Source organism: Cydia pomonella, chromosome 3 (assembly GCF_033807575.1).
Source record: "Cydia pomonella isolate Wapato2018A chromosome 3, ilCydPomo1, whole genome shotgun sequence".
Lineage (NCBI taxonomy): Eukaryota > Metazoa > Arthropoda > Insecta > Lepidoptera > Tortricidae > Cydia > Cydia pomonella.
The window spans coordinates 18164664-18188084 of NC_084705.1; the positions used below are offsets into that span (position 1 = coordinate 18164664).

At 36.6% G+C, this 23421-nt stretch overlaps 1 protein-coding gene across 1 annotated transcript in view; it reads left to right on the forward strand.

Annotated features, from left to right (window-relative positions):
* LOC133516204 (structural maintenance of chromosomes protein 5) overlaps positions 1–23421 on the forward strand; it is a 42706-nt gene that overhangs the window by 12398 nt on the left and 6887 nt on the right. Inside the window, exons 4-20 of the mRNA XM_061849001.1 lie at positions 5524–5744; positions 7497–7743; positions 10236–10440; positions 11422–11569; positions 11809–11950; positions 12149–12366; positions 13535–13698; positions 14771–14900; positions 16678–16813; positions 17763–17857; positions 18519–18630; positions 18948–19031; positions 19158–19382; positions 20297–20406; positions 20740–20857; positions 21174–21331; positions 21611–21728. Coding sequence (XP_061704985.1) covers positions 5524–5744; positions 7497–7743; positions 10236–10440; positions 11422–11569; positions 11809–11950; positions 12149–12366; positions 13535–13698; positions 14771–14900; positions 16678–16813; positions 17763–17857; positions 18519–18630; positions 18948–19031; positions 19158–19382; positions 20297–20406; positions 20740–20857; positions 21174–21331; positions 21611–21728 — 2631 coding nt within the window. The remainder of the gene's footprint in view (positions 1–5523; positions 5745–7496; positions 7744–10235; positions 10441–11421; positions 11570–11808; positions 11951–12148; positions 12367–13534; positions 13699–14770; positions 14901–16677; positions 16814–17762; positions 17858–18518; positions 18631–18947; positions 19032–19157; positions 19383–20296; positions 20407–20739; positions 20858–21173; positions 21332–21610; positions 21729–23421) is intronic.

Below are 23421 nucleotides of genomic sequence, written 5' to 3' on the forward strand. Positions count from 1 at the left end.
TTTTATACATAATTTTTATTATGAGTTTCAATAGTAGTTAAATGAAATTATGCTAAAAGTTTGTATTAAAATTGAACGGCACCCGCTAGTTCTATATACTAGTCACCACTCAAGGATTTGCTTGTTAAAATACGAGGGTGGATTGAAAAATTCGCGGCCTAGCCAATTAAAAAAAAACTTTTTTCTTTTTTCTGCCGCCATTTTGAACTGTCATTATTCAACTGTCTTCCCGCGAAATTTCAATTGGCGTCTATATTTAAAAGCAATTTTACGGCATATTTAAAGTTACGTGTCGGTAGATATCGTGAAAATGGAGAAATTACGGCAGCGTGCTGTGATTAAATACCTGCATAAAAAAGGATTGACACTGAAGGAAATTTATGAAAGAACTCAAAATATTATAGTCAACGAATTAGGTTTTTCCAAGGTGTCGGCGAGATGGGTCCCGAGGCTTCTTTCAGTGGAACAAAAAATCGCTCACCGTACTAATTCACGTGAATGTCTAGAGCTATATGAAGCCGATACTCAAGACTTTTTGGACAGATTTGTAACTATGGACGAGACGTGGGTCCACCACTATACACCAGAGACCAAACAGCAATCGAAGCAGTGGGTTCGTCCTGGATCTCCGCCTCCCAAAAAAGCCAAAGCAATTTTGTCGGCCAATAAAGTCATGGCATCTGTTTTCTGGGATGCAAAAGGAATAATAATGGTTGACTATCTCCAGAGAGGTAAAACTATAAATTCCGACTATTATTGCGAGTTATTACGCAGATTACGCTAGGCTCTGAAGATAAAAAAACCTCGAATGTTGACAAAGAAAGTTATCTTCCACCAGGACAATGCACGTGTTCACACGTCACTAAAATAAAATCGATGGCGGAGATTGTCAAATGTGGGTTTGAATTATTGCCCCACCCACCCTATTCACCCGATTTAGCACCCACCATCGGACTTTCAACTGTTCCCCAATTAAAAAAAACATATGGGTGGTATTTTCAAGCAACGCTGAGGTCCAAGCTGAGGTGGATGCCTATTTTGAAGATCTCGAGGAAAGCTTCTTCAAAAGTGGTGTAATGGCTCTGGAATCCAGATGGAACAAGTGCATTCAACTCAACGGGGACTATGTAGAAAAATAAAAATAAATTAAAAAACCTCTGTTTTGATTTTAATATTCAGGCCGCGAATTTTTCAATCCACCCTCGTATGTTTTTATTAAGAGTAAAAATTTTTTAAATAATAACTCAATGTACTCTTCTTCGTTTTTAAGACAAGACAATTTTATAATTTAATCCCTTAATTTTAGACGCTTAATACCAGAAAATATGGAACAATATCTGGTCGTTTACTTTAACAATAGTAAATGGGATGTTCACGAAGAAAAAAATTGGGATGAGTAAAATTGTCTTGTCTTGTCTTAAAAACGAAGAAGAGTAAATTGAGTTATTATTTAATTATTATCTTTATTCTTAATAAAAACGTATTTTTACAAGCAAACCCTTGCGTGATCACTAGTATATAGAACTAGCATCGATAGTCGAGTTTATCGATACAGGAACTCCCTACTTGTCAAACAATTTTGCCCCACGGATTCCTATGTCTGGTTATAACTTTTCGTTGAGTTCGCGGACGGCTAGACCGATTTGGATATTTTTGGTATTGGAATATTTCTAGGTCCAGCCCAACTAGCAAAAGAGTCTCAGGTTGCGCACTTCATAAGACTGATGGGCTTATAGAGCTCTTATTATTGTTTTGGAACATATCATCACTCTTATATTAGTCTTAGACAAGCTAGTACCGGCTTTAGTAAGGTCAGTCTTATTACCTAGTCTTATATATGTATATAAGAGCATTTTATAATACTATTATAAACCTCTTGCTCCTACAACAACATTTACGAAGTCTCATTGAACTTGAGAGTGCCTGGTCTTATATCCCCTTTCTCTAAGTACATTTGATTTTATATTAGACTTTATAAATGCTATTGTAAGAATGTAAGACTAATATCAACATAGTATAATACTATTATAAGCCTCTTGGTCCTACAATAACATTTACGAAGTCTCATTGAACTTGAGAGTGCCTGGTCTTATATCCCCTTTCTCTAAGTTCATTTGATTTTATATTAGACTTTGTAAATGCTATTGTAAGAATGTAAGACTAATATCAACATAGTATAATACTATTATAAGCCTCTTGGTCCTACAATAACATTTACGAAGTCTCATTGAACTTGAGAGTACCTAGTCTTATATCTCCATTCTCAAAGTTTATTTGATTTTATATTAGACTTTATAAATGCTATTGTAAGAATGTAAGACTAATATCAACATATCATAAGAACACTGTAAGTACGTACTTTTCTGATCTTATTTAAAGCTATAAAGAAGCATAAAATAAGATCAACAGCAGCACTTTAGTGAGATATTAGAGTGATATAGGATAAAGATACTTATATCACAAAAGACAAGATCAATATAAGATCGTTTGATCTTAAATCGATTTTGGGAATACTATGTAAGTATGATATTTAATTTTTTTTTTTTGTAATTTAAAGTAAGAGTGTAATTTTAAATAGGTATGGATTACGACAGCTGGAAAAAACGTTCGAGAAGTGATGGTTATCGGCGGAAAATTCAGAAGTACAAAAAAATCATAAGTAAATCAAATACATATACAGCTCCTGCCAGGACAAGGTAGTTTTGGTGAAAATATTAGTGAGGGTTCTGTAGGTTCTGCTTGCATGAAAGATGTAGAGGTTGAGGACACTGTGAAATTAATAATTTTAGTGAAAAAAAATCATCGACCGAGGACGAAACAGATTATGAGAAAGATTTTGCCTTAAAAAGTGAATTACAAAAATGGGCGTTAAAATTTAATATCCCTCATGCAGCAGTAAATGGATTGCTAATTATTTTAAACAGAAGACTAAATAATGTTCTACCAAAGGACGCAAGGACACTGCTTAACACAAACAAAGAGATTGTGCAAATTAATGAGTTGTCTCCTGGAATGTATTGGCATAGTAGCTTAATAACAAGACTTGTATACTTATTGTGTTTCTTCCCAAGGCCATGTTAAATGTTTTAACATGCGGAAGTCTTTCTTCATCAAGTAATGGTCTATATCCATAAATACAACCATTTTGCATCACCAACCTTGTCACTTAAATAAATAAATAAACATTTAGTTTATTAGTATGTGTCAAGTGATCTAGTAAAGATAAACAAATGTATTTAGGGTTTTAGTAAGTAAACCAAAGAACCCTAATTAATTCAACATGGCCATATCATTTGTATTCTGAATGCAGAATTTAGTGTAAATAATCTTATAATAGTCTAATAGTGCGCTTTAAAAATGCACCTACAGCTATGGCTGACTATCAGTACAAATAAAGAAATAAAATAATTTATAAACGGATACAAATACCATATTTGATCAGGCGCATGAAGTTTGAAGTGTAAAATAGGGTCTACTTTGCAGTAAATAATATTTTCCCACGTGATTACTTACCGTAAAACATAACATAAACACACACGATGATAACGAGCACGTTATTATATTTAAACATAATTCATAAACAGTTAGATAAATACTTACACTAACATATTTTTGTCACGCTGCTACTTTATTTTACTCGTACAGTCAAGATATTAAATATCGATACGGAAAAAGTAACAAAAATATGTACACACTACCTTAATATATACACAATAAGGTCGTGTATACATATTTTTGGCACTTTGTTCGTATCGATATTTAATACCTTGACTGTACACACAAATAGAATGTTTCAACTCTGTGTGATCTTACAAAAAATCTAAATAAGCTTATTTAGGCTCATAAGATTCTAACGTTGGACCAATATAAGCCTATGTAGGCTTACAAGATACTTACGTAAAAGCGATATTAGCCTAAGGTAGCTTAAATAAGTTTTGGAAAGATTACTGTAAATGCAAGCAGCATTCAATTAGACTGATATTAGAACGATATGAAAATAAATACGCTTATAATTTGTGCCCAAATCCGGGCTTATATGATGCTATAAAATCAATATAAGAGCGAAAAAATTGTAGTCTTGAGACTATTCTAAGCGTGTTTTTGCTAGTTGGGAGGGATGGTTTGAACGGTGAAGAAATATGGAAAAAATGCGAGGAAAATAGTAAAAACAATAATGATATTTTTCCATATAAACTGTTCCTATGACGACGTGTTCAATACGTATTTCTGCAAATTTGCTCTGATCAAGATGAAAATCGATAAATTGTCATACAAAAATATTGCATTTAAAACATGTTCTATATTGCATGAAACCGTCTACTTAGAATTGGTTTCCATTGTCATGTATTTTCAAGTGACAACGCTACAGCCAATCACAGCGCCTCATTATATAACAGACCATTCGTAGTTTGGGTCGTTTAAATTGACTAATCATGGTCAAATGAAGTTTCGTCAAAGAAAACATGACCTAAACTTTGACGAGTTGCAATTGGTCCGTTATGAGTATTGCGTGTTTTAATAGTGGGGCCACTTTTACGCTGATATTTTGTTTGACGTTAGTCTTCTATGTTTTTTTCGTTCGCTGGATAAATAAATACTTACATATATACATAGAAAACACCCATGACTCGGGAACAAATATCCGTGTTCATCACACAAATAAATGCCCTTACCGGGATTCGAACCCAGGACCCAGAACCCAGGACGTATGGTGTCATATACTGGGGTAATTCCGTAAATGTGCAGTCCACATTCATTTGGCAAAAGAGGTGCTTAAGAATTTCCGCATGTTAATAAAAAAGCCGATTTTCAGAATATTATTTTTTACTTCCAATATTATTTAAGTAAAGGTTACAGTTAATTTTAATAATGTGCAAGTAATGCAGAAGAATTATACACAAATATTTAATATAATTGATCTAAAGTTATAGTTTTACCCTAATTTTCATTTTCTTATTGGCTGCTATTATATTGCACACAACTGTATGTGTATAATAGTTGTGTTTCTTAGTTTTAAGTTAATTATAAGTGTATATTGTATACCCGAATTGGGTTACCGTTGAAACATACATAATGTAATTACATGAAACCTCTGTAAAATGGTTGTACAATAAAGAACTTTCTTATATATGTGTTAAGTATGATAATATCGTCGCCTAGTACCCATAAAACAAGCTTTATTTAGTTTCGGGCTAGGTCCATATGTGTAGGATATCCTGACATATCATTTATTTAGGTCTATATTTTTGGCCTCTATTTACCCGTAAGGCCAACTTGAAAAAAATCTGCAAAAAATCCTACTTGTGGCGTTGTAATTAAAGACCTCATTTACAGTAATAAGGAATAAATTAATCTTTGTTAATGATTTATCAGACTTGATTTTTAAATTTTCTCTACAAGTACTACTTTTCTATTAAGTCATAGCATATCATATCATATCGTTTATTGCATATCCATGTGTTACAATAGGTCTTTTTTATAGCTTAGGTCCCAAATTATTTTCGATTTGAACATTATCATTAGGTGGACAATCTCTGTCAACTGCTCCCACAAGACCGGGTGCAGGACTTCTCTAAGATGAACGCCCAAGAGCTCCTCCGGAGTACTCTAGCGGCGGTGGGCGGGCACATCAGCGTTGAACAACTGGATGAGCTAATAAGGACCAGATCTGAGCAGCGGGGGTTGTCAACCAGACTGCAGAACAACGCGCAGCTGCTGGAGGAAAAAATACGACAGAATGAGAGGTAAATACATATTCAAACTAAATACTGTATTGTACGTAAACTAAAGAGTTATTATAGGCATCGGAGTTTTTATCGCATGGTAAGACTAATAGCGAGCTATGGAGTCGACATTAGCAATAAAATTCAATTCATTCATACTAATTCATCTATTTAATAAGTGATTTTAATTTTATAACCAAGAACTACAACTTGACGAGTTATATACTATACTTTAATTTTTTCTTTGAATATATAAATGTAAATAAGAATACTTAATTACTATTTTTTGTATTGATTATATTACGAAATTTCATTAAAAATAAACAATATGTATATGTATATTAAAAGAGGTAAAAATAATATGAATGTAAATTAATCAGTACATAAAAATGGTCATTATTTTTATTAGTAATATTTATGTCCAGAAAAACAAAATTAAAGGATCATTTACAAACACTCATGTTCTTGTAAAATAAAAAATCTGTAATTAAATAAGTGCATGAGTATGAGTATGAATATGAGTTGAATTTTATTGCTAATGTCGACTCCATAGCTCGCTATAGTCTTACCATGCGATAAAAACTCCGATGCCTAGTTATTAATACAAGGGCTGCTACTTTATGTATCCGGAAACAAAAAAGAATAAAAAATAAAAAGGTCTGTAAGCTATAAATAGTTTTATTGCCTTTATATTTGTTCACAAAAATGAATGATGCACTTTTGCAAATGTTGAAACCACTTTTCATAGCACTTTTTCCATTCTGATCATTGTGACAAAACGTCCATTTGGTATGCAAAAACGCGATGTTCATGTAATATCTTACAAATGCTCGTCATACTATTATTGCCAAGAGATGCCACTAACTTGCGATATGTACTATGACCATTTTGCATTTTGAGTTCGCGCTTTTTTTGAGCGTTTTTTTAAATTCGTCCGTAAGCATACGACGACCACAATTTAACTCACTAAAACATTGATACACATTGACCTTCAATGGGACTTACTCCCCAAAAGTCGATCCATGCACGGTTTTTGAGTTTACCCACGCCGAAAAATCATCGCACGAAAATTTTCACAAGTAAACCCGTTGAAGATGAAACAAGGAATTTTTAAAATGATCCTACAATGTAAGTGGCCCATTCCGGATTCATAACAGCCCTCGTAGTAGAAGAGTCTAAGAAAGTGTAAAGTCTAAGAAAACTCGTAATAATTTCGAGTTTCATAACTGAAGTAGATGTCGCTGTACGGGTACATTAAGCAGTAACTGTGTTTGTTAAAAGTTGAAATTTGACAATTCAGTTACCACATACTAACTATAGCGGCGTGTACCGACATTTAGGTCAGCTGTGAAACTCGGGGCACGTTTTATTCTTAGACTTTACATTTCTTTTTCTTCTATTATCAATAACTCTTTGGTTTAAACCTATATTTATTTATTATGCAAGGGAAGATACTAAAAACGTATCTAATTAAATAAATAAAAAATAACGTAACGTAAATTGATGACACATGACGGGAGCCGGTATCTCTTTCCTGGAAATTATAACCGATAGAGGGAATGACTATAAGTGTATGACTAGCCATTTATATGTCATATGCATATGTTTTATATTCCACCACAACGTCTAAACTACAGAGTCTATTGAAATAGGTGTTACCGATTTTTTTAACCAACTTTAAAAAATTACAGGTTCAGTAAGGAAAAATCGTAGTTATGGTTATAGAAATGCTTTCCTTGATATAAATATTATTTAAGACACTGTCATTTCTAGATTAAAAATAATTATCGAGGCCATGCAACAACGTAAAGAAATAGAGCAGGAAATATTGATGTGCGAGCGGAAGAAGTACTGGATAGAGTACCAAGAATTGCGTGAGAAGGTGAATGAGTATAAAGGCGACAAAGAAAAAGCTCTCAAGCTGGTGGAAATCCATTCAAAGAAGTTGGAACCTTTGGAAAAGGCTTTCAATAAAGTTAAAAGTGGAATTGGCAAACTGGAACAACAGAAGTTGAATGCAGTAAGTATTTAAAATTATAAAATGATGATTAGATGTATTTAATCTGTAACATAATATTTCATTTTTACAAAGCAAGACAATTGTACAGTCCTACAATGTTTTTACTTTCATTTTGTGATTGACAGATGGGTCAAAATACTTTTGAATACTAATAGAAATTGTATACAAATTTTGTTTAGACAAATTGGTTAATAAAAGATAACACTTCATTTCTTTTTTATATTAATTCAGAATATTTATAATGTTTTCTATAATAGTCTATCATCGCTGCAGCGAAGTTTTCACGATAACTATAATTTATGTCGATATTTTTAAAACATGGGATGTTCTAACAACAACTGCGTTACTTTACTGAAACCTTATATTTAATTACAAAAAAAAAACTTGCATGGAGAGCAGTTGGTTAGGGGTAAACAACAAGAAGCTTTTGGAGTGGAGTTTTAGGCATTAAAAAGTATTTTGGTCCGGATAGTACACACGACACACAAAACTCTACACTCGGACACTAAATATAGTAAATTATAGGAGAGGCCGAAAAACCGCTCAAAGATGGACGAGTGAGTTTTGCATAACTATAAGTACTTTAATAGAAATTAATATTTATATTTCGTGAGGGCTATTGTTGAATGAAAGCGATGTATTTTTTCCAGGAACATTTTTATATTTTCTTCACTAGAAGAACTCATTTTATAGCGTAGATACTTGTTTCTTGTATTCTTTAGTCAAACACAATTTACACTATCCAATTCAGTAAGTATTTTCCGATTCCGGCTTTTTTACTTTTTTATCACTTTTAAGAGGCGTTTTTCTGTAGTTTGCTTCAAACCGACTCTAAACTTAGAAGCGTTTTTGGTCAGAAGGTTCAATTTAGTATGACAAAAAAGTTAGAGCGTGCTCCACTTTATATCTCCATGGGTTACTTATTAACAGTTCTCAAAGTCCATGCGCGTGGTCAATAGCAACGTAAATGTTGATCAGTTACCCCTAGCTACATATCAACAATGCGCAGAACGCATGTAGGTACTGTCATAAATCAAAAACGATAACAAACATTCAGGTGTTGCAAAAACTTTAAGAAACACCTCTTTTGTTTTCCTCGCTCAGCGTGTAGCGATTCCATTGGATCTTAAAAACACATCCCTCGCTAGTCTCGCTACGCATCCTCGCTCATCTTTGGTGGAAACGTAGCGTAAACCGACTGCAAATAAGTTTTTGGCAAAAAATTCATTTTTAGGGTTCCGTAGCCAAATGGCATAAAACGGAACCCTTATAGTTTCGCCATGTCCGTCTGTCTGTCTGTCTGTCTGTCTGTCTGTCTGTCTGTCCGAGGCTTTGCTCCGTGGTCGTTAGTGCTAGAAAGCTGAAATTTGGCATGGATATATAAATCAATAAAGCCGACAAAGTCGTACAATAAAATCTAAAATTTTTTTTTTTTTAGGGTACCTCCCCTACACGTAAAGTGGGGGTGAATTTTTTTTTTCGCTTCAACCCTAGAGTGTGGGGTATCGTTGGAAAGGTCTTTCAAAACTAATAGGGGTTTCCGAGAAACAATTTTTGATAAAGTGAATATATTCGGAGATAATCGCTCCGAACCAAAAAAAAAATGTGTCCCCCCCCTCTAACTTTTGAACCATAGGTCCAAAAAATATGAAAAAAATTGTGGAAGTAGAGCTTAAGAAAGACATTAAATGAAAACTATAGCGGACATGATCAGTTTAGCTGTTTTTGAGTTATCGCAAAAAGTTTTCCCTTCATAGTAAAAAGACTTACTTTAATTAGGTACTGATTATGCAAATTTGCCTATTTGTTTAACTCGGGTGAAAGGTACCGTTTCATCCCTTGGTTAACAATTTACTATACTTTAAGCCCCAGTTTAGCTTATTGTGACGGAAGAGTAACTACGGAACCCTACACTGAGCGTGGCCCGACATGCTCTTGGCCGGTTATTAGTACAAGCTTCTGTCGCTGACTGTACCTTTCTTTCCACAGGCAACTAATACTCATCGAGACAATTCTAAAAACCCTAAACACAATTAGGTTGCGTTGTTTTATCACAGAGTTTCTGTGGCTACCGCGTGTCTCCATCATCAGATCAGCTCGATGGTACCATAATGTTGCAGTGTCACCCGACTTACATATGTATGCAAATTTTCAGCTTCATTGGAAGCCCGGAAATGGGTCAAATTTAACTTGCAAGATTTTATTACAGACCGACATACAACGGGACACGTGAAACTAAATAAAAGCTTGTAATAAAAGAAGGTACATGAGACATTTATTAAATAATGTAATGCCAGAAAACATGCTCAGAAGCTATTAAAAAGCATGTCATTACATTGAACTCCAGTTCCCAGTCAACCAGTTTTAAAAAATGGTTCTCGATGGTATACATAAGTACTGTATATGAACTTCCGTTCAATTCCGCTGAATATTCGAGGAGCACTAAGTCGTATATGGGTTATCAGTTGATTGTTGAAATTATTCATTTTCAGGCTCGAGAAGTCCGTGTTCTAAAAGACAAATTGAAGGAAACAATAGAGTCAGTGAAAGCACAAGAGTTCACTTTGCGAGATAAATACTCTAGTCTGATGGAGAAAGTTGAGCGTCATAAAAATAGAGAGAGAGAGCTAGGCGAAGCTAGAGCTAAATTGGATAAGTTGATTACGGATAAGAGGAAGTTTGACGAGGAAATTAATGGTATGTACTAGTCGGGCAATATCCGGCAGAAAAAGGCGCGATATTCAAAAGGAGGGTGGGCTAATTGGCCCATTTGATCAATAAGGGCAACTTTGACAATGGCAGGTAGTCCCAAATCTTAAAAAAAGTAGTGTGAGTTGAAACGTTACTACATAGTTTTTTTTTAAACTCTGCCGCCTTTTCTTTCGTTGCCCTTTTTCCGACAAAATTTGTTTATCAGACTTTAATCATATTTAAATAGTACTTAATTTAAGTGTAGGTACAGTCACGGACTTGAATTGTGGAGCAAAATTGACAGGATTGCACAAGTAGTAACAATGTTTTTTTTTGTTATCTATTTTTAGCATATTTCCTTTAAACATTGACATTTTTTTTTTTTTTTTAATACTACGTCGGTGGCAAACAAGCATACAGCCTGCCTGATGGTAAGCAGTATCCGTAGCCTATGTACGCCTGCAACTCCAGAGGAGTTACATGCGCGTTGCCGACCCTAACCCCCTCCCACCCTCGTTGAGCTCTGGCAACCTTACTCACCGGCAGGTACACAACACTATGAGTAGGGTCTAGTGTTATTTGGCTGCGATTTTCTGTAAGGTGGAGGTACTTCCCCAGTTGGGCTCTGCTCTAGATCTGGAATGACATCCGCTGTGCTGTGCCCTACCACACAGAGCGAGATGACATTCACAATGCCCATACCTCTCTTGTGGACGTAGTTTAAGGACATACCCGGGTCCGTTAAATTTAGTACAAATGTCTCATCACTATTTGGGAGCATTTTTTTAGTGCGTATGCCCAGAGTTCTCAGATTGTCTATCCAACGAATCTCTAAATCACATTGTCTCTTTCTAACACATGAGTTGCAAAACGCGTTCCCTTTTTCTCTCATTCGTGCAGACGATTGAGGCTGTCAATGACTATGTGGCTTACGAGCCGAGCGCGTCCGATAGTGAACAATTTAGTGAAATATTACTGACCTTACAGAGGATGGCGTCAAAATGGAGTTAGCACAACTACACAAGAAGATTGCGAAGGAGAACGCGAGCATAGATGCTATCAAGAAACAACATATGGAGATGCAGTTTCAGCTTGAAAGTAACGTCACACCCGTGATACGACACCATCAGAACAAGTGAGATACTGCAATAATTTATTTATTAGGCATATGTCTAACTGGGTACAGGTTGGTGCACACCGGATGCGATTAAAATCGATAAATAAACGGCTACATTACCAGGTAGACCATTTAATTTGTTTATAATAATATAATTATTACTTTCATTCGTCAAGATATAAATAAATAAAAACTACATTGATTTTCAATGCGATTTGCTCTTGCTACTTGTAATGGCTTAAAATATTTTATTTCAGAATACGCAGCCTAGAGAATGTGGACGAGAAACGCCTCGAAGTGCTGAAACACGCCAGCGAGCACACATACAAAGCGGTGATGTGGCTGCGTGAAAACCGGGCCATGTTCAAGAAAAAAGTTTATGAACCTATGATACTTGAGGTATATCAAAAAAATGATGATTAGATTTGGCTCATAATTTTTATTATAAATGATTTATTTCCATGATTCTGGCGATATTGACTATTTAAGTACAGTCAACGTCAAAGATATGTTTACACTTTTGCACCTTACTGCTTTGGAATTAGGCGGAAAATATAAACATGCCTTTGACATATTCTCAAGCAAATCTTTTTTTAGATAAACTTCACGGATTCGAAATTCGCTCGGTACCTCGAGGCCAAGGTGGCTTCCCGCGACCTCTTTGCGTTCACGTTCGAATGTAGCCAGGACATGAACCGGTTCACGAACATCGTGAGGATGGAACACGGTCTGCGGACGGTGAACGCCGTCAGCAGCGAGGGGTACCCTGCGCTCTCACACTACCGGGCGCAGCAGAAGGACATAGGACAGCTGAGGTGAGAACGTTTTATGGGCAAAGGAAAGCTGAGGTGAGACCGTTTAAAAACGTTTATGGGCAAAAGACAGCTGAGGTGAGAACGTTTAAACACGTTTTATGGGCAAACACTACACTATGCATGTTTGATTGAATGTTTCGTCGATGTGGCTTCCTGCCTCTTCGCATTCACGTTGGATTGCAACCAGGACATGACTAATTCACGAACATCGTGAGGACGGAACACGGTCTGCGGGCAGTGGACGCCGTCAGCAGCAAGCTTCCCCTGCGCTCTCATATTATCGGGCGCAGCAGAATGACATAGGACAGCTGAGGTGAGAATGTTTAAACACGTTTTATGGGCAACGGACAGGTGAGGTGAGAACGTTTAAACACGTTTTATGAGCAAAGACTACACTATGCATGTTAGATTGAATGTCTCGTCGATGTTGCTTCCCGCGACCTCATTGCGTTCACGTTTGAATGCAGGCAGGACATGAAACAGTTCACGAACATCGTGAATATGGAACCCGGTCTGCGGACAGTAAACCCCGTCAGCAGCAAGGGGTATCCTGCGCTGTCACACTACCGGGTGCAGTAGAAGTACATAGGACACGTGAGGTGAGAACGTTTAAACACGTTTTATGGACAAAGACTACATTATGCATGTTAGATTGAATGTCTCGTCGATGTGGCTTCCTGCTTCTTTGCGTTCACGTTCGAATGCAACCCGGATATGAACCAGTTCACGAACATCGTGAGGATGGAGCGCGGCCTGCGGCCGGTGAACGCCATCAGTAGTGAGGGGTACCCGGCCCTCTCACACTACTGGGCCAAGCAGAAGGACACAAGTCAGCTGAGGTGAGAATACTAATGTGCCGTCGGAGTTTCCAAAATTGTTTAATTTTCGCATATAATAAAATCGGATACTTCTCATATTTTTGTATGGGAATCGAAAGTTTCCATTCCAAAAAAGAAAGTTTCCTTTGTTTTCTATGAAATTTCAGAGATTTTTTCCGACTATAGATAATACTACATTAAAACACGTTTTTTTGACAGAACTAAACATACATTCTCTGTCAGATGGATGTCTCATGCTTCATTTTAACTTCTGATCAACATACCGTTGTCTGATTCTTTGTAATTCGGTTGTAACTGTTCTGTCGACTGTTTTGTTTTGTATTTTTTAGCTATCTCGGTTTCTACACGTACCTTCTGGACACGATAACGGCGCCCGATCCGATCTTGCGGTACCTTTGTGGCAATTACAATATACAAAGCATACCCATAGGAAACGACCACACCTTTAATAATTGCTCCAAAGTGCCTTCCAACATTAAATCTTTCTTTACCGGTGAGTTCCTTTATTTATTTTCATACTCGTTAATACACCGTGTTTTTTAAATTCCGTTTATTTCCGGGTATAAGGAAACTATTTTTTTATTTATTTTATTATTTTTGTAAAAAGTATTTAATGTTGCATTAAGGTTGTTGTAACACAGGCATTACATTTAACCCAACCAAACAATTGAAAACTGTTTAACATATCAATGGCATTTCGAACATCGGTCGTCCGAGATAGGACGTTTAAAGTAGCAAATGTACAAACTTGTATCAACTAAACACTAATCAATATGTAAACGGGCCCTAACGCAAGTGCACACGCTCGCCTTACGAGCGTATGCCTTATCAGTTAAAAATAAATTATTCATTATCTCCGAAATGGAGTTAGTTAGAACAGAGAAAGTTACTTAATTTAAGGTCAGAAATGCACCCTTGAAATTAACGGAAATAAAAATAAAAGCGGCCAAGTGCGAGTCGGACTCGCGCATGAAGGGTTATACCATTTTTGACGTATTAAAAAAATCTATTTACTAGATCTCGTTCAACATTTTACCACTTTGGACACACATTTTACCACTTTGGAAGTGTCTCTCGCGCAAACTATTCAGTTTAGAAAAAAATGATATTAGAAACCTCAATATCATTTTTAAAGACCTATCCTATTCATCAAACCCACACGGTATGGGTTTGATGAAAAAAGATTTTTTGAGTTTCAGTTCTAAGTATGGGGAACCCCCAAAATTTATTGTTTTTTTTCTATTTTTGTGTAAACATCATAATGCGGTTCATAGAATACATCTACTTACCAAGTTTGAACAGTATAGCTCTTATAGTTTCGGAAAAAAGTGGCTGTGACATAATCGGACAGACAGACGGGCATGACGAATCTATAAGGGTTCCGTTTTTTGCCATTTGGCTACGGAACCCTAAAAACACGGTAGGGCCGCGTCTTTCGAGCTGAAATTGTGACAACAGTGATATTTCCTAGCGAACAGGCGCTCGTGACTTTCTTTACAAATGTATGACGTAAGATTTCAGATTACGTTTGTCAATTTTATTGTCATCCGTGACTTGTTTTTTAGAAAATCATCGCATCAACATCAGCGTGTCTCGCTACAGCGGGGTGAAGTCGAGTTCGACGGTGGAGATAGGGCCCGCGAGACTCCTAGCTAACACTGTCGACAAGGACGAGCTCGACAACCACAAAACTCAGTGAGTAGACAGGGTTGGACAGAATAAGTGTCCTACTTTCAAACAGCCATAAAATTGAAAGAAATCTGAACATTGAAGATTTGATGATAAAGTTTGTACGTTTTGTCATTTACAAAACTACCTATTTCATAAGCTTTCCCTTTACTTGTATAACGTTATGCATTCTTCCATATAATCAATTGCATGCGGCACGCACTACCTCATCCGGAATATCGTCCCATGCCTTTACCAACCGGTGCTTGAATTAATTTGAATGCATGCCCTGTTCTGCGCTGGTGGCCTAGCGGTAAGAGCGTGATACTTGCAATCCGGAGGTCGCGGGTTCAAACCCCGGCTCGTGCCAATGAGTTTTTCGGAACTTATGTACGAAATATCATTTGATATTTACCAGTCGCTTTTCGGTGAAGGAAAATATCGTGAGGAAACCGGAGTTATGTCAATAAGGCCTAAACTAAAAGAGAACGTGCTAGTCAATCAGTGCTAACCCGTTATACTTACTTGCGTATTTTTACATGAAATTAATGTTCCCACCCTCGAACCGCAAAAATAAATACGCAAATAAATATAACAACCCACCACCGAAAATAAAAAACTCGACACGTGTTTCGCCTCTCTACGAGGCATCCTCAGGAGATGTTGATGGTCCGAAGTCCGACGACTGAATCAGCTGTCTAGAATCAAATGGTCAGCCATATTTATACCTTGATCACGCCCCCTACTGTGCAAGCGTAAGCGAGATGGAAAAAATCGTAATAACGGCGATGACACACCATTCAACTATTCGTTAAGAATTAACCCCCTATTGTTGTACCTAATTATTTCTAACTGTTCCAGAACACTCAAACGCAATCCTTTCTCGCACACATGTAAAATATGAAAATAATGGTTCTCAGATAAAACATGGCCACTATCTATTAAGTGCTTTGCAAAATTAGATTTTTCCGGATGGTTGTGTCTATATGACGCAACATGCTCTTTATGCCTTGTTGTGAAATTACGACCCGTTTGCCCCACATACACTTTATTACATTCTTCACAAGTTAGCTTATAAACTCCAGACTTTTTCCCATTCGAATAAGTCCAACGGATTCAAATCTGGTGAAGAAGTAGGCCATTTTTGCCGAGGTATAAAGTATGTCAAATTTGTTCGCCACACCACACACCAGTCTTGATTGCCATCGTCGTCGTGATGCGTTTGGCTTAGGGAGATGGGCACTATCTTGTTGAAAACAAAAATAATAATTTCCATATATTTTCGGGCATGTTCTAGCAAAAAACCCTGCAATAGGTTCTGAATATAGTAGTCTTGATTTATTTTGACTCCTCGATCAATGAACAGCAATGGTAACTTGTACCTAGGCGATATCGCACCCTATACATTGAAATTGCTAAACGACTAATCTGTCCACCGGCATGCCCCTCATCGAAAAGCTATGAACACGATCATTCTCCATTTAGAACATTCTTTCATCGGAAAAATTAATGCCATCGTCCTCGTGCCAAAATGTATTTCGGCCATTTTTGGTTTGGGCATAATTCGAGATTTCGCATTTTTGTATCGCTTTATAGTCCGCGATATGAACCTTACATCGACATTAAATGTTTCTGCTTCCGTATCTTGCGAAAAAATTGTAACTTCTAAAAAAGAGATCTCCAATTTTTTTACTAATAATTAGCTTAAAAATCCAGTCTAATCTTACGACATGTCACCAATATGACAATGGATATGGGCTCCATAATTTTTTGTGTAATGTGTTTATGCTTCTTTCGTTTTCAGGCTTTCAGAACTTGAGAATAGGGCGAAAAACATGAAAGCGAAAATGCAAGATCTTCAAAACAAAGTAACAAATCTAGAAGGCAAACTCAACGACCTCAATATGCAAAGGAAGAAGATCACTGAAAACACTGACAAGGTATGGTAATATTGCAATTTGCAATTATTTGGTGAATTGATATCGCAATAATAAGTCTACATTTTTTAGGGTTCCGTAGCCAAATGGCAAAAAACGGAACCCTTATAGATTCGTCATATCCGTCTGTCTGTCCGATTATGTCACAGCCACTTTTTTCCAAAACTATAAGAGCTGTACTGTTCAAACTTAGTAAGTGGATGTATTCTATGAACCGCATTAAGATGTTCACACAAAAATAGAAAAAAACAATAAATTTTGGGGGTTCCCCATACTTAGAACTGAAACTCAAAAAATCTTTTTTCATCAAACCCATACGTGTGGGATATCTATGGATAGGTCTTCAAAAATGATATTTAGGTTCCTAATATCATTTTTTTCTAAACTGAATAGTTTGCGCGAGAGACACTTCCAAAGTGGTAAAATGTGTGTCCAAAGTGGTAAAATGTTGAACAAGATCTAGCAAGTAGATTTTTTTAATACGTCTTAAATGGTACGGAACCCTCCATGCGCGAGTCCGACTCGCACTTGGCCGCTTTTTATGAAATTGAGTTTAGGTAATATAGTGCAACTTTCCTGGAGAAACCATTGATTAAGAAGGAAACTACATGATCGTCCATACAAAAAGAGAAAACGTTTTTCCACTTCTAAATATTTTCCATTTTCCATGATTTTTAGTATGTTATTGAAACAATGAAAAACTAGGTTTTCCTTTTATTTTTTTTCAAAATTTGCAAAATATGTTTTTTTTAAAGCGTGACCTATACACCTAGAATATATTGTGCTGAAGCGATCGAGATCAAAATCAAAGTGATTGGTTAAGATAAAGTTAGTGGAAAACGTTTTCTCCTGAAATGGAATGTCATAAAAAATATCAATAATAATAAGTGATAATGATAACTACGAAAACAATGTTACTAGCTAACTCACGGTATAACTTTAAATGTTTTAGCTTAAAGCGCTCAGTACACAGATACGTCTTCAAGAGAAAAAGGTCCAAGATATTGAAAATGAACCAACTTTCAATCTGCAGGAAGAAAAGGAGAAGTATGTTTTATTATAAATAAATATTGTAGGACTTTATTACACAAATGTACTAAGTCTCACAGTAAGCTCCATAAGGGTTGTGTTGTGGGTAGTTCGACCACTATGTATCATATAATATAAATACTTAAATATTTATATATAGAAAACAGGAAGAAATATCTGTGCTCATAACACGAATAAATGCCCTTATCAGGATTTGAACCCGGCAACAACGGCTTCATAGGCAGGGTCGCTACCAGTACCCACTAGGTCAAGACAGCTCGTCAAAATACTTAACGTATTTACTTATAACTTGAGGTTGAACATTATGCCCTATTATAAAATAATATACTCGTAAATAGCATACGTTCAAATCCATTCTGGTTTGGTCCCTGTCGTATTTTTTCCCGTAGATTCAGTGGTGGAAACAGATTGATTTATATTATAAACTTTATACATGCACATGCACACTGACTAAAAATTAGTAATGTAACAAGTTAAATTAAGTTCTGAAACACGCATACAGACATACATCATTGCATTGACTCCCCTCGTTTTCCATCCATTTGACATCCAGTCAATAAATCAAAATTCACTCCTAAATTTAAAAATACAAGACCGTTTTTTGGTTGCGTAAAATCGACCCGTGGAAGTTGAAGGGCTAATGAAATATTATTTACAGATGTAGACGGGAACAGAGGAACGTTGTGAAGAAGCAGTGCAAGATGCACCAGGAACTAGTAGCCATTATGAAGAAACTGCAGGATAAATTGCTCAATGGAGAAATGTGGAAGGTATTGCATTTAAAAAGGGCTATAATTATAATGATCACCAAAAAATACATTACCTTTATATACCTTTTATAAAAGAAACGGGCAAAACGGCCAAGGCACGAATTTTCACTAAGATGTAGAGTTTGTGAAGTTAGGGCTTGTACAATTACAAGCTTGGCTCTACATGAGATCTGATAACTTTTTGACATTGCGAGCCTTATGGTTTCGTCTTAGCAACATTTTACATGAAAATGTTTTTGGTGAGATTCAATTTCTTGCTTTCTATTGGATGTAGCCGTATTTTAAAGGAAATAATGTAGTTTTTTTTTTGTTTTTAGCTTAAATTAGACATCAGTAGAAAGGCGACAGAAAGTCAGGAATCACAATTAAGGGAACTTGAAATAGCATTACGAGAGGCAAAGGTATAATTATAATTATTTTTGCTTTTGTTATTTTTGAACTTTTCACAAGTGATTTTGTATTAAATATTATTTCAAAACCATAAACAAGATGCTGTTTTATACTACTGACAAAATAAACATCCGCAGCATACATTAGAAGATATGGAAGCACGCTACAAGCAGACGAATATGAAAGCTCACGCTAAACTGAAAGAGGCAAAGAAAGCGTGCAGCAGCGAGTTCTTGCCACAGCATCCAAGCTTCCCCTTCAAAGAACAGTTCAGTGAGTTGCCGGCCGAGCTGGATAGACTACAAGAGCACTGTTACGAGCTACAAACTAGGATGGATTGTATGGACAAGGGAGATGAACAGGTAACAGTAATTTACCATATGAGTCAGGATTTCTGCAAGCAATCTGGAGCACTGCTACAAAAAGATTGGGATGGATTGTATGGTCAAGGGAGATGAACAGGTGACAGCAATTTACTACATGAGTCAGGGTTTCTCGAAGCAGTTTGAAGAGTTGCCAAGTGAGGTGGACATACTGCAGGAACATTGTTATGAGCTACAAACAAGGATGGATTGTATGGACAAGAGGTATGAACAGGTAAAGATAAATCATCCATATGAATCAGGGTTTCTAGAAGCATTCAGGAGCACTGCTACAAAATGCGGATTAGGATGCATTGTACGGACATGGGGGACAAACAGGTAACAGCCATTTATCGTATATATGTTACCGTAAAAATCTAACGAAAACGAACCTAACGAATCTATCTGTTTTACGAAAAACGCACTTTAAAACTACTGTTCCATATCGCCTCTATGAAAACACGTTTTCCGTAAGGCCTCAGTAATAACTATAACTAATAATAAAATAAAATAAAATAAAAATATCAGTACAGCAGTTGTCTGCCAACTGCTGCAACTGCAAGTTGTCGTTGCGCTGGAGTCTGCTCCAGCGCAACGACAATACTTTACCCTTCTATAAGCATTACACTAGACTATATACTAGTATAATGCTTATAGAACTAGTCCTCTCTTAAAACCCCGGGTATGTATTATGTATGCCACATTGATTCCTCAAAAATAGTACTACTGGCCCTGTGAGCAGGTCAGCAATTTACAAAAAAATCTTAAAACAGAATCGTCAAAATATCCTAATAATTATGGAAGTGGAACCTGTTCACTAAATTTTACGAGAGTCGGTCGCGGAATTGAATCTGTAAAGAAAGTCATAGTCTCTGCCATAAAAATAAAAAGCAGACATTACATCTTTGTTACAGGTAATCAAAGAATATGAGGAAAGGGAAAAAGAAATAGCGAAATTAAAGACTGACGTCAGCAGCAACAGTGACGTTCACAAAGAGCTTGAAAGCAAAATGAATTCTATCAGGTAATTCATGATCAATTTATATTTGATGTAGAACACCCAGAACACACTTTACACACTTATATTAACGCATGATCTATATAGCTTTAATTCTAGAGACCATTCCCAGTCCATAAGTCTTATCTCTTTAGATTCGATACAAATTATAACTGGGACAGAACTTGAAAGCAATTATATTCTTATGCTTTTGCGATAGTTTGATATCACCCATAATTACAGCCCAAACCCTCTTTCGAGGGAAATTCTGTGCCCAGCAGTGAGATCTATAAAGGCTAGTGATGATAGTGAGATATTTGCACACACACAAACTGTACGAAGTTATTTTTTTTTTTACAGAGAGAAGTGGCTGCCTCCTTTGGAAAACTTACTGCGGGATATAGACAAAAGCTTCGGAGAAATGTTCGCCAAGCTGGGTTGCGCCGGGGAAATCAAACTGGACAAAGCTGGAAGTGATGTAAGTGCTACAACTATGTTACAGGTCTCAGGTCAACTCTCTAAAATGGAACCCTGAGCCGCCGCGAATCTCGCGATGACGATTTATTTACGCTTGCATTTAAAGTCCTGAGGTCAAAACAAAGGCATGCAGTATAACAACTTTACCTTGTTTTACATAAACTATTGGCTTACATACATAATTAGTAATTCCTACCTTATTATATAATTAATACCTTTCGAAAACTATTGATGCTATCTTTTTTTCGAATATTATCTCTTTCTTTAAGAGATCTGCTTCATGGAACTAGGTTTCCACTACCAATTATATTTTACAGGAGGACTACGACAAGTACGGCATTTCTATCCTGGTCCGTTTCCGGACGTCGGAACAACTGCAGCAACTGACGCGACACGCGCAGTCGGGCGGCGAGCGCGCGCTGTCCACCGCCATGTACCTCATGTCGCTGCAGCGGCTCACCACCGTGCCGTTCCGGTAAGACTCTCTACTCCGTCTACGCTACGAGTGTCATTATACTCATTATAAGCGACATATTCTTATAGAAATTTGACATAGCCATACTTTGTCATTACAAATGCCATGCAAAGTTACAATACAACCATGCCGTTCCGCTAAACACTAAAACTACCGCAGCCCTGTCCCGGCCTGTTACCGGATTGAACAATTTCAGCAGATAATAAATTTTTTTGACTGGCTAATCTGAAAAAAAAAAACTAAAACTTAGGTAGAATTTACATACTCGTTGTGTTACAGATGCGTGGATGAAATAAACCAGGGAATGGACCCGATAAACGAGCGCAAGATGTTCCACCTGCTCGTCAAAGTCACAACCGAGTGCGACAACGCCCAGTATTTCCTGTTGACGCCTAAAGTGAGTTAGTAACCCTAACAGGAGAACTGCGATCTGCGATTAACACATGTATTCTAACACGCGTATGTGTGTTAACTGTCTAGGAAAGTAGTAAACTAAAAATAACACATAACATAAATAAGCCATGCAATTTATACTTCGACAATTTCACTATCGCAATTATCACAGTATATGTCAGGGGTCGCCAAATGGCGGACCGCGGTCCGCATCCGGACCGCCGACCCATTTTGTGCGGACCGCGAGAACACAGCAACTTTTACACTTTTGCAGAGTACGTAATTTAAAATAAAAATGTATCCCCCGCATTATCTTTGTTGACGTCAATTTGAAAACGGCCGGGCGAAGTCACTAGCTAAGATAGTCCAGATAGTCCGCAACAAAAAATGACATTTTTCTCATTGATATGTAAATACCTTTGTTATTTCTGTAATTACATTTGATTAATAAATATTTTTTCTATAAAACGTTGTGCGGACCGCGATGGTCATTTCATTTCTTAATACAGACCCCGAGCGAAACTAATTGGTGACCCCTGGTATATGTTATAACAAGTTGATTCAGGAATGGAATGAACGAAACTTTCAATTGATGAGTGACACCTGTATCGGTATTGGGACCGTGCGAAGTGCGTGGTGGGGGTAAGTAAAGCGATCCCAGCGCATAAGGTGGTAAAAATTTGAACTAACTGCGGACAGCGTCTTTAACATTTCGTACAATTATATGGCTCGAAATGAAACTTTCATTTACGATTACTCCTGAAATATTCATTTAAATTGTATGGTGTAAGGGACCATTGTAATCTGTATGAAATGCTTAATATTACTAACGTATTTATTTTGATAATTGTTAATAATGTATCCATGTAAATAGCTTTGCAAATGCCACATATTACGTGATCTTTTTCTAGAAGTTAAGAATGGATATAGTAAGTTATCCTTAAAAGATAGACATTTCACATCGCGGACTTTTTTGTAGACCTATGAATGAGAAACAACCCCACCATACATTGTGTTGTTATAGCTCAAACAGATTAGGCAGCGTTTTCGAATAAAGCTCCTAGCCAGCGTGATTTTTTCCGACAACATCGTTATATTTCAAACAATTTACACAAAACCTTAACAAGTTATATACTTAAGCCTTCCTCAAAAATCACTCTATTGATAGATGAAAGTCGTATGAAAATCCGTTCAGTAGTTTTTAGTTTTGGAGTAGTTTTATAAGATGTAGTGAATTGACGTTTTCCCCTAGAATTGCGGACACTAGGTTGCGTGACAGTCGTGCACGCTCCCAATACAGTCAGAGCCACCATTTTATTGATTAAAGTTGTACACATAGATATTTTCATTCACTCATCCATTCCATTCGTGCCAGTTCTTATGAATTTACCACAAAATATGCTCAGCTGGGGTAAGCTAAGCTATGCTAATGTGACCCCCTCTCGACAGCAGTTTTCCTAGGCAGCAGTGATAATTTTCCTACAAAACTATGGGCCAATGACAAAATTTTAAAGGGCCGGTTATTGGGCGGTTACCTTAAAAATACATAAGGGTGAATCAACCTTTTCTTGTTATTCGATGCCATGGTTAGGTCTCATAGGTCAATCTTAAAACTTAAAAACGAGTTTTTTGGTATTTAAAATAACCAATTTTTTTATGGCAGATATAATGGTTCATCTACAACGCCCAACGGTCCT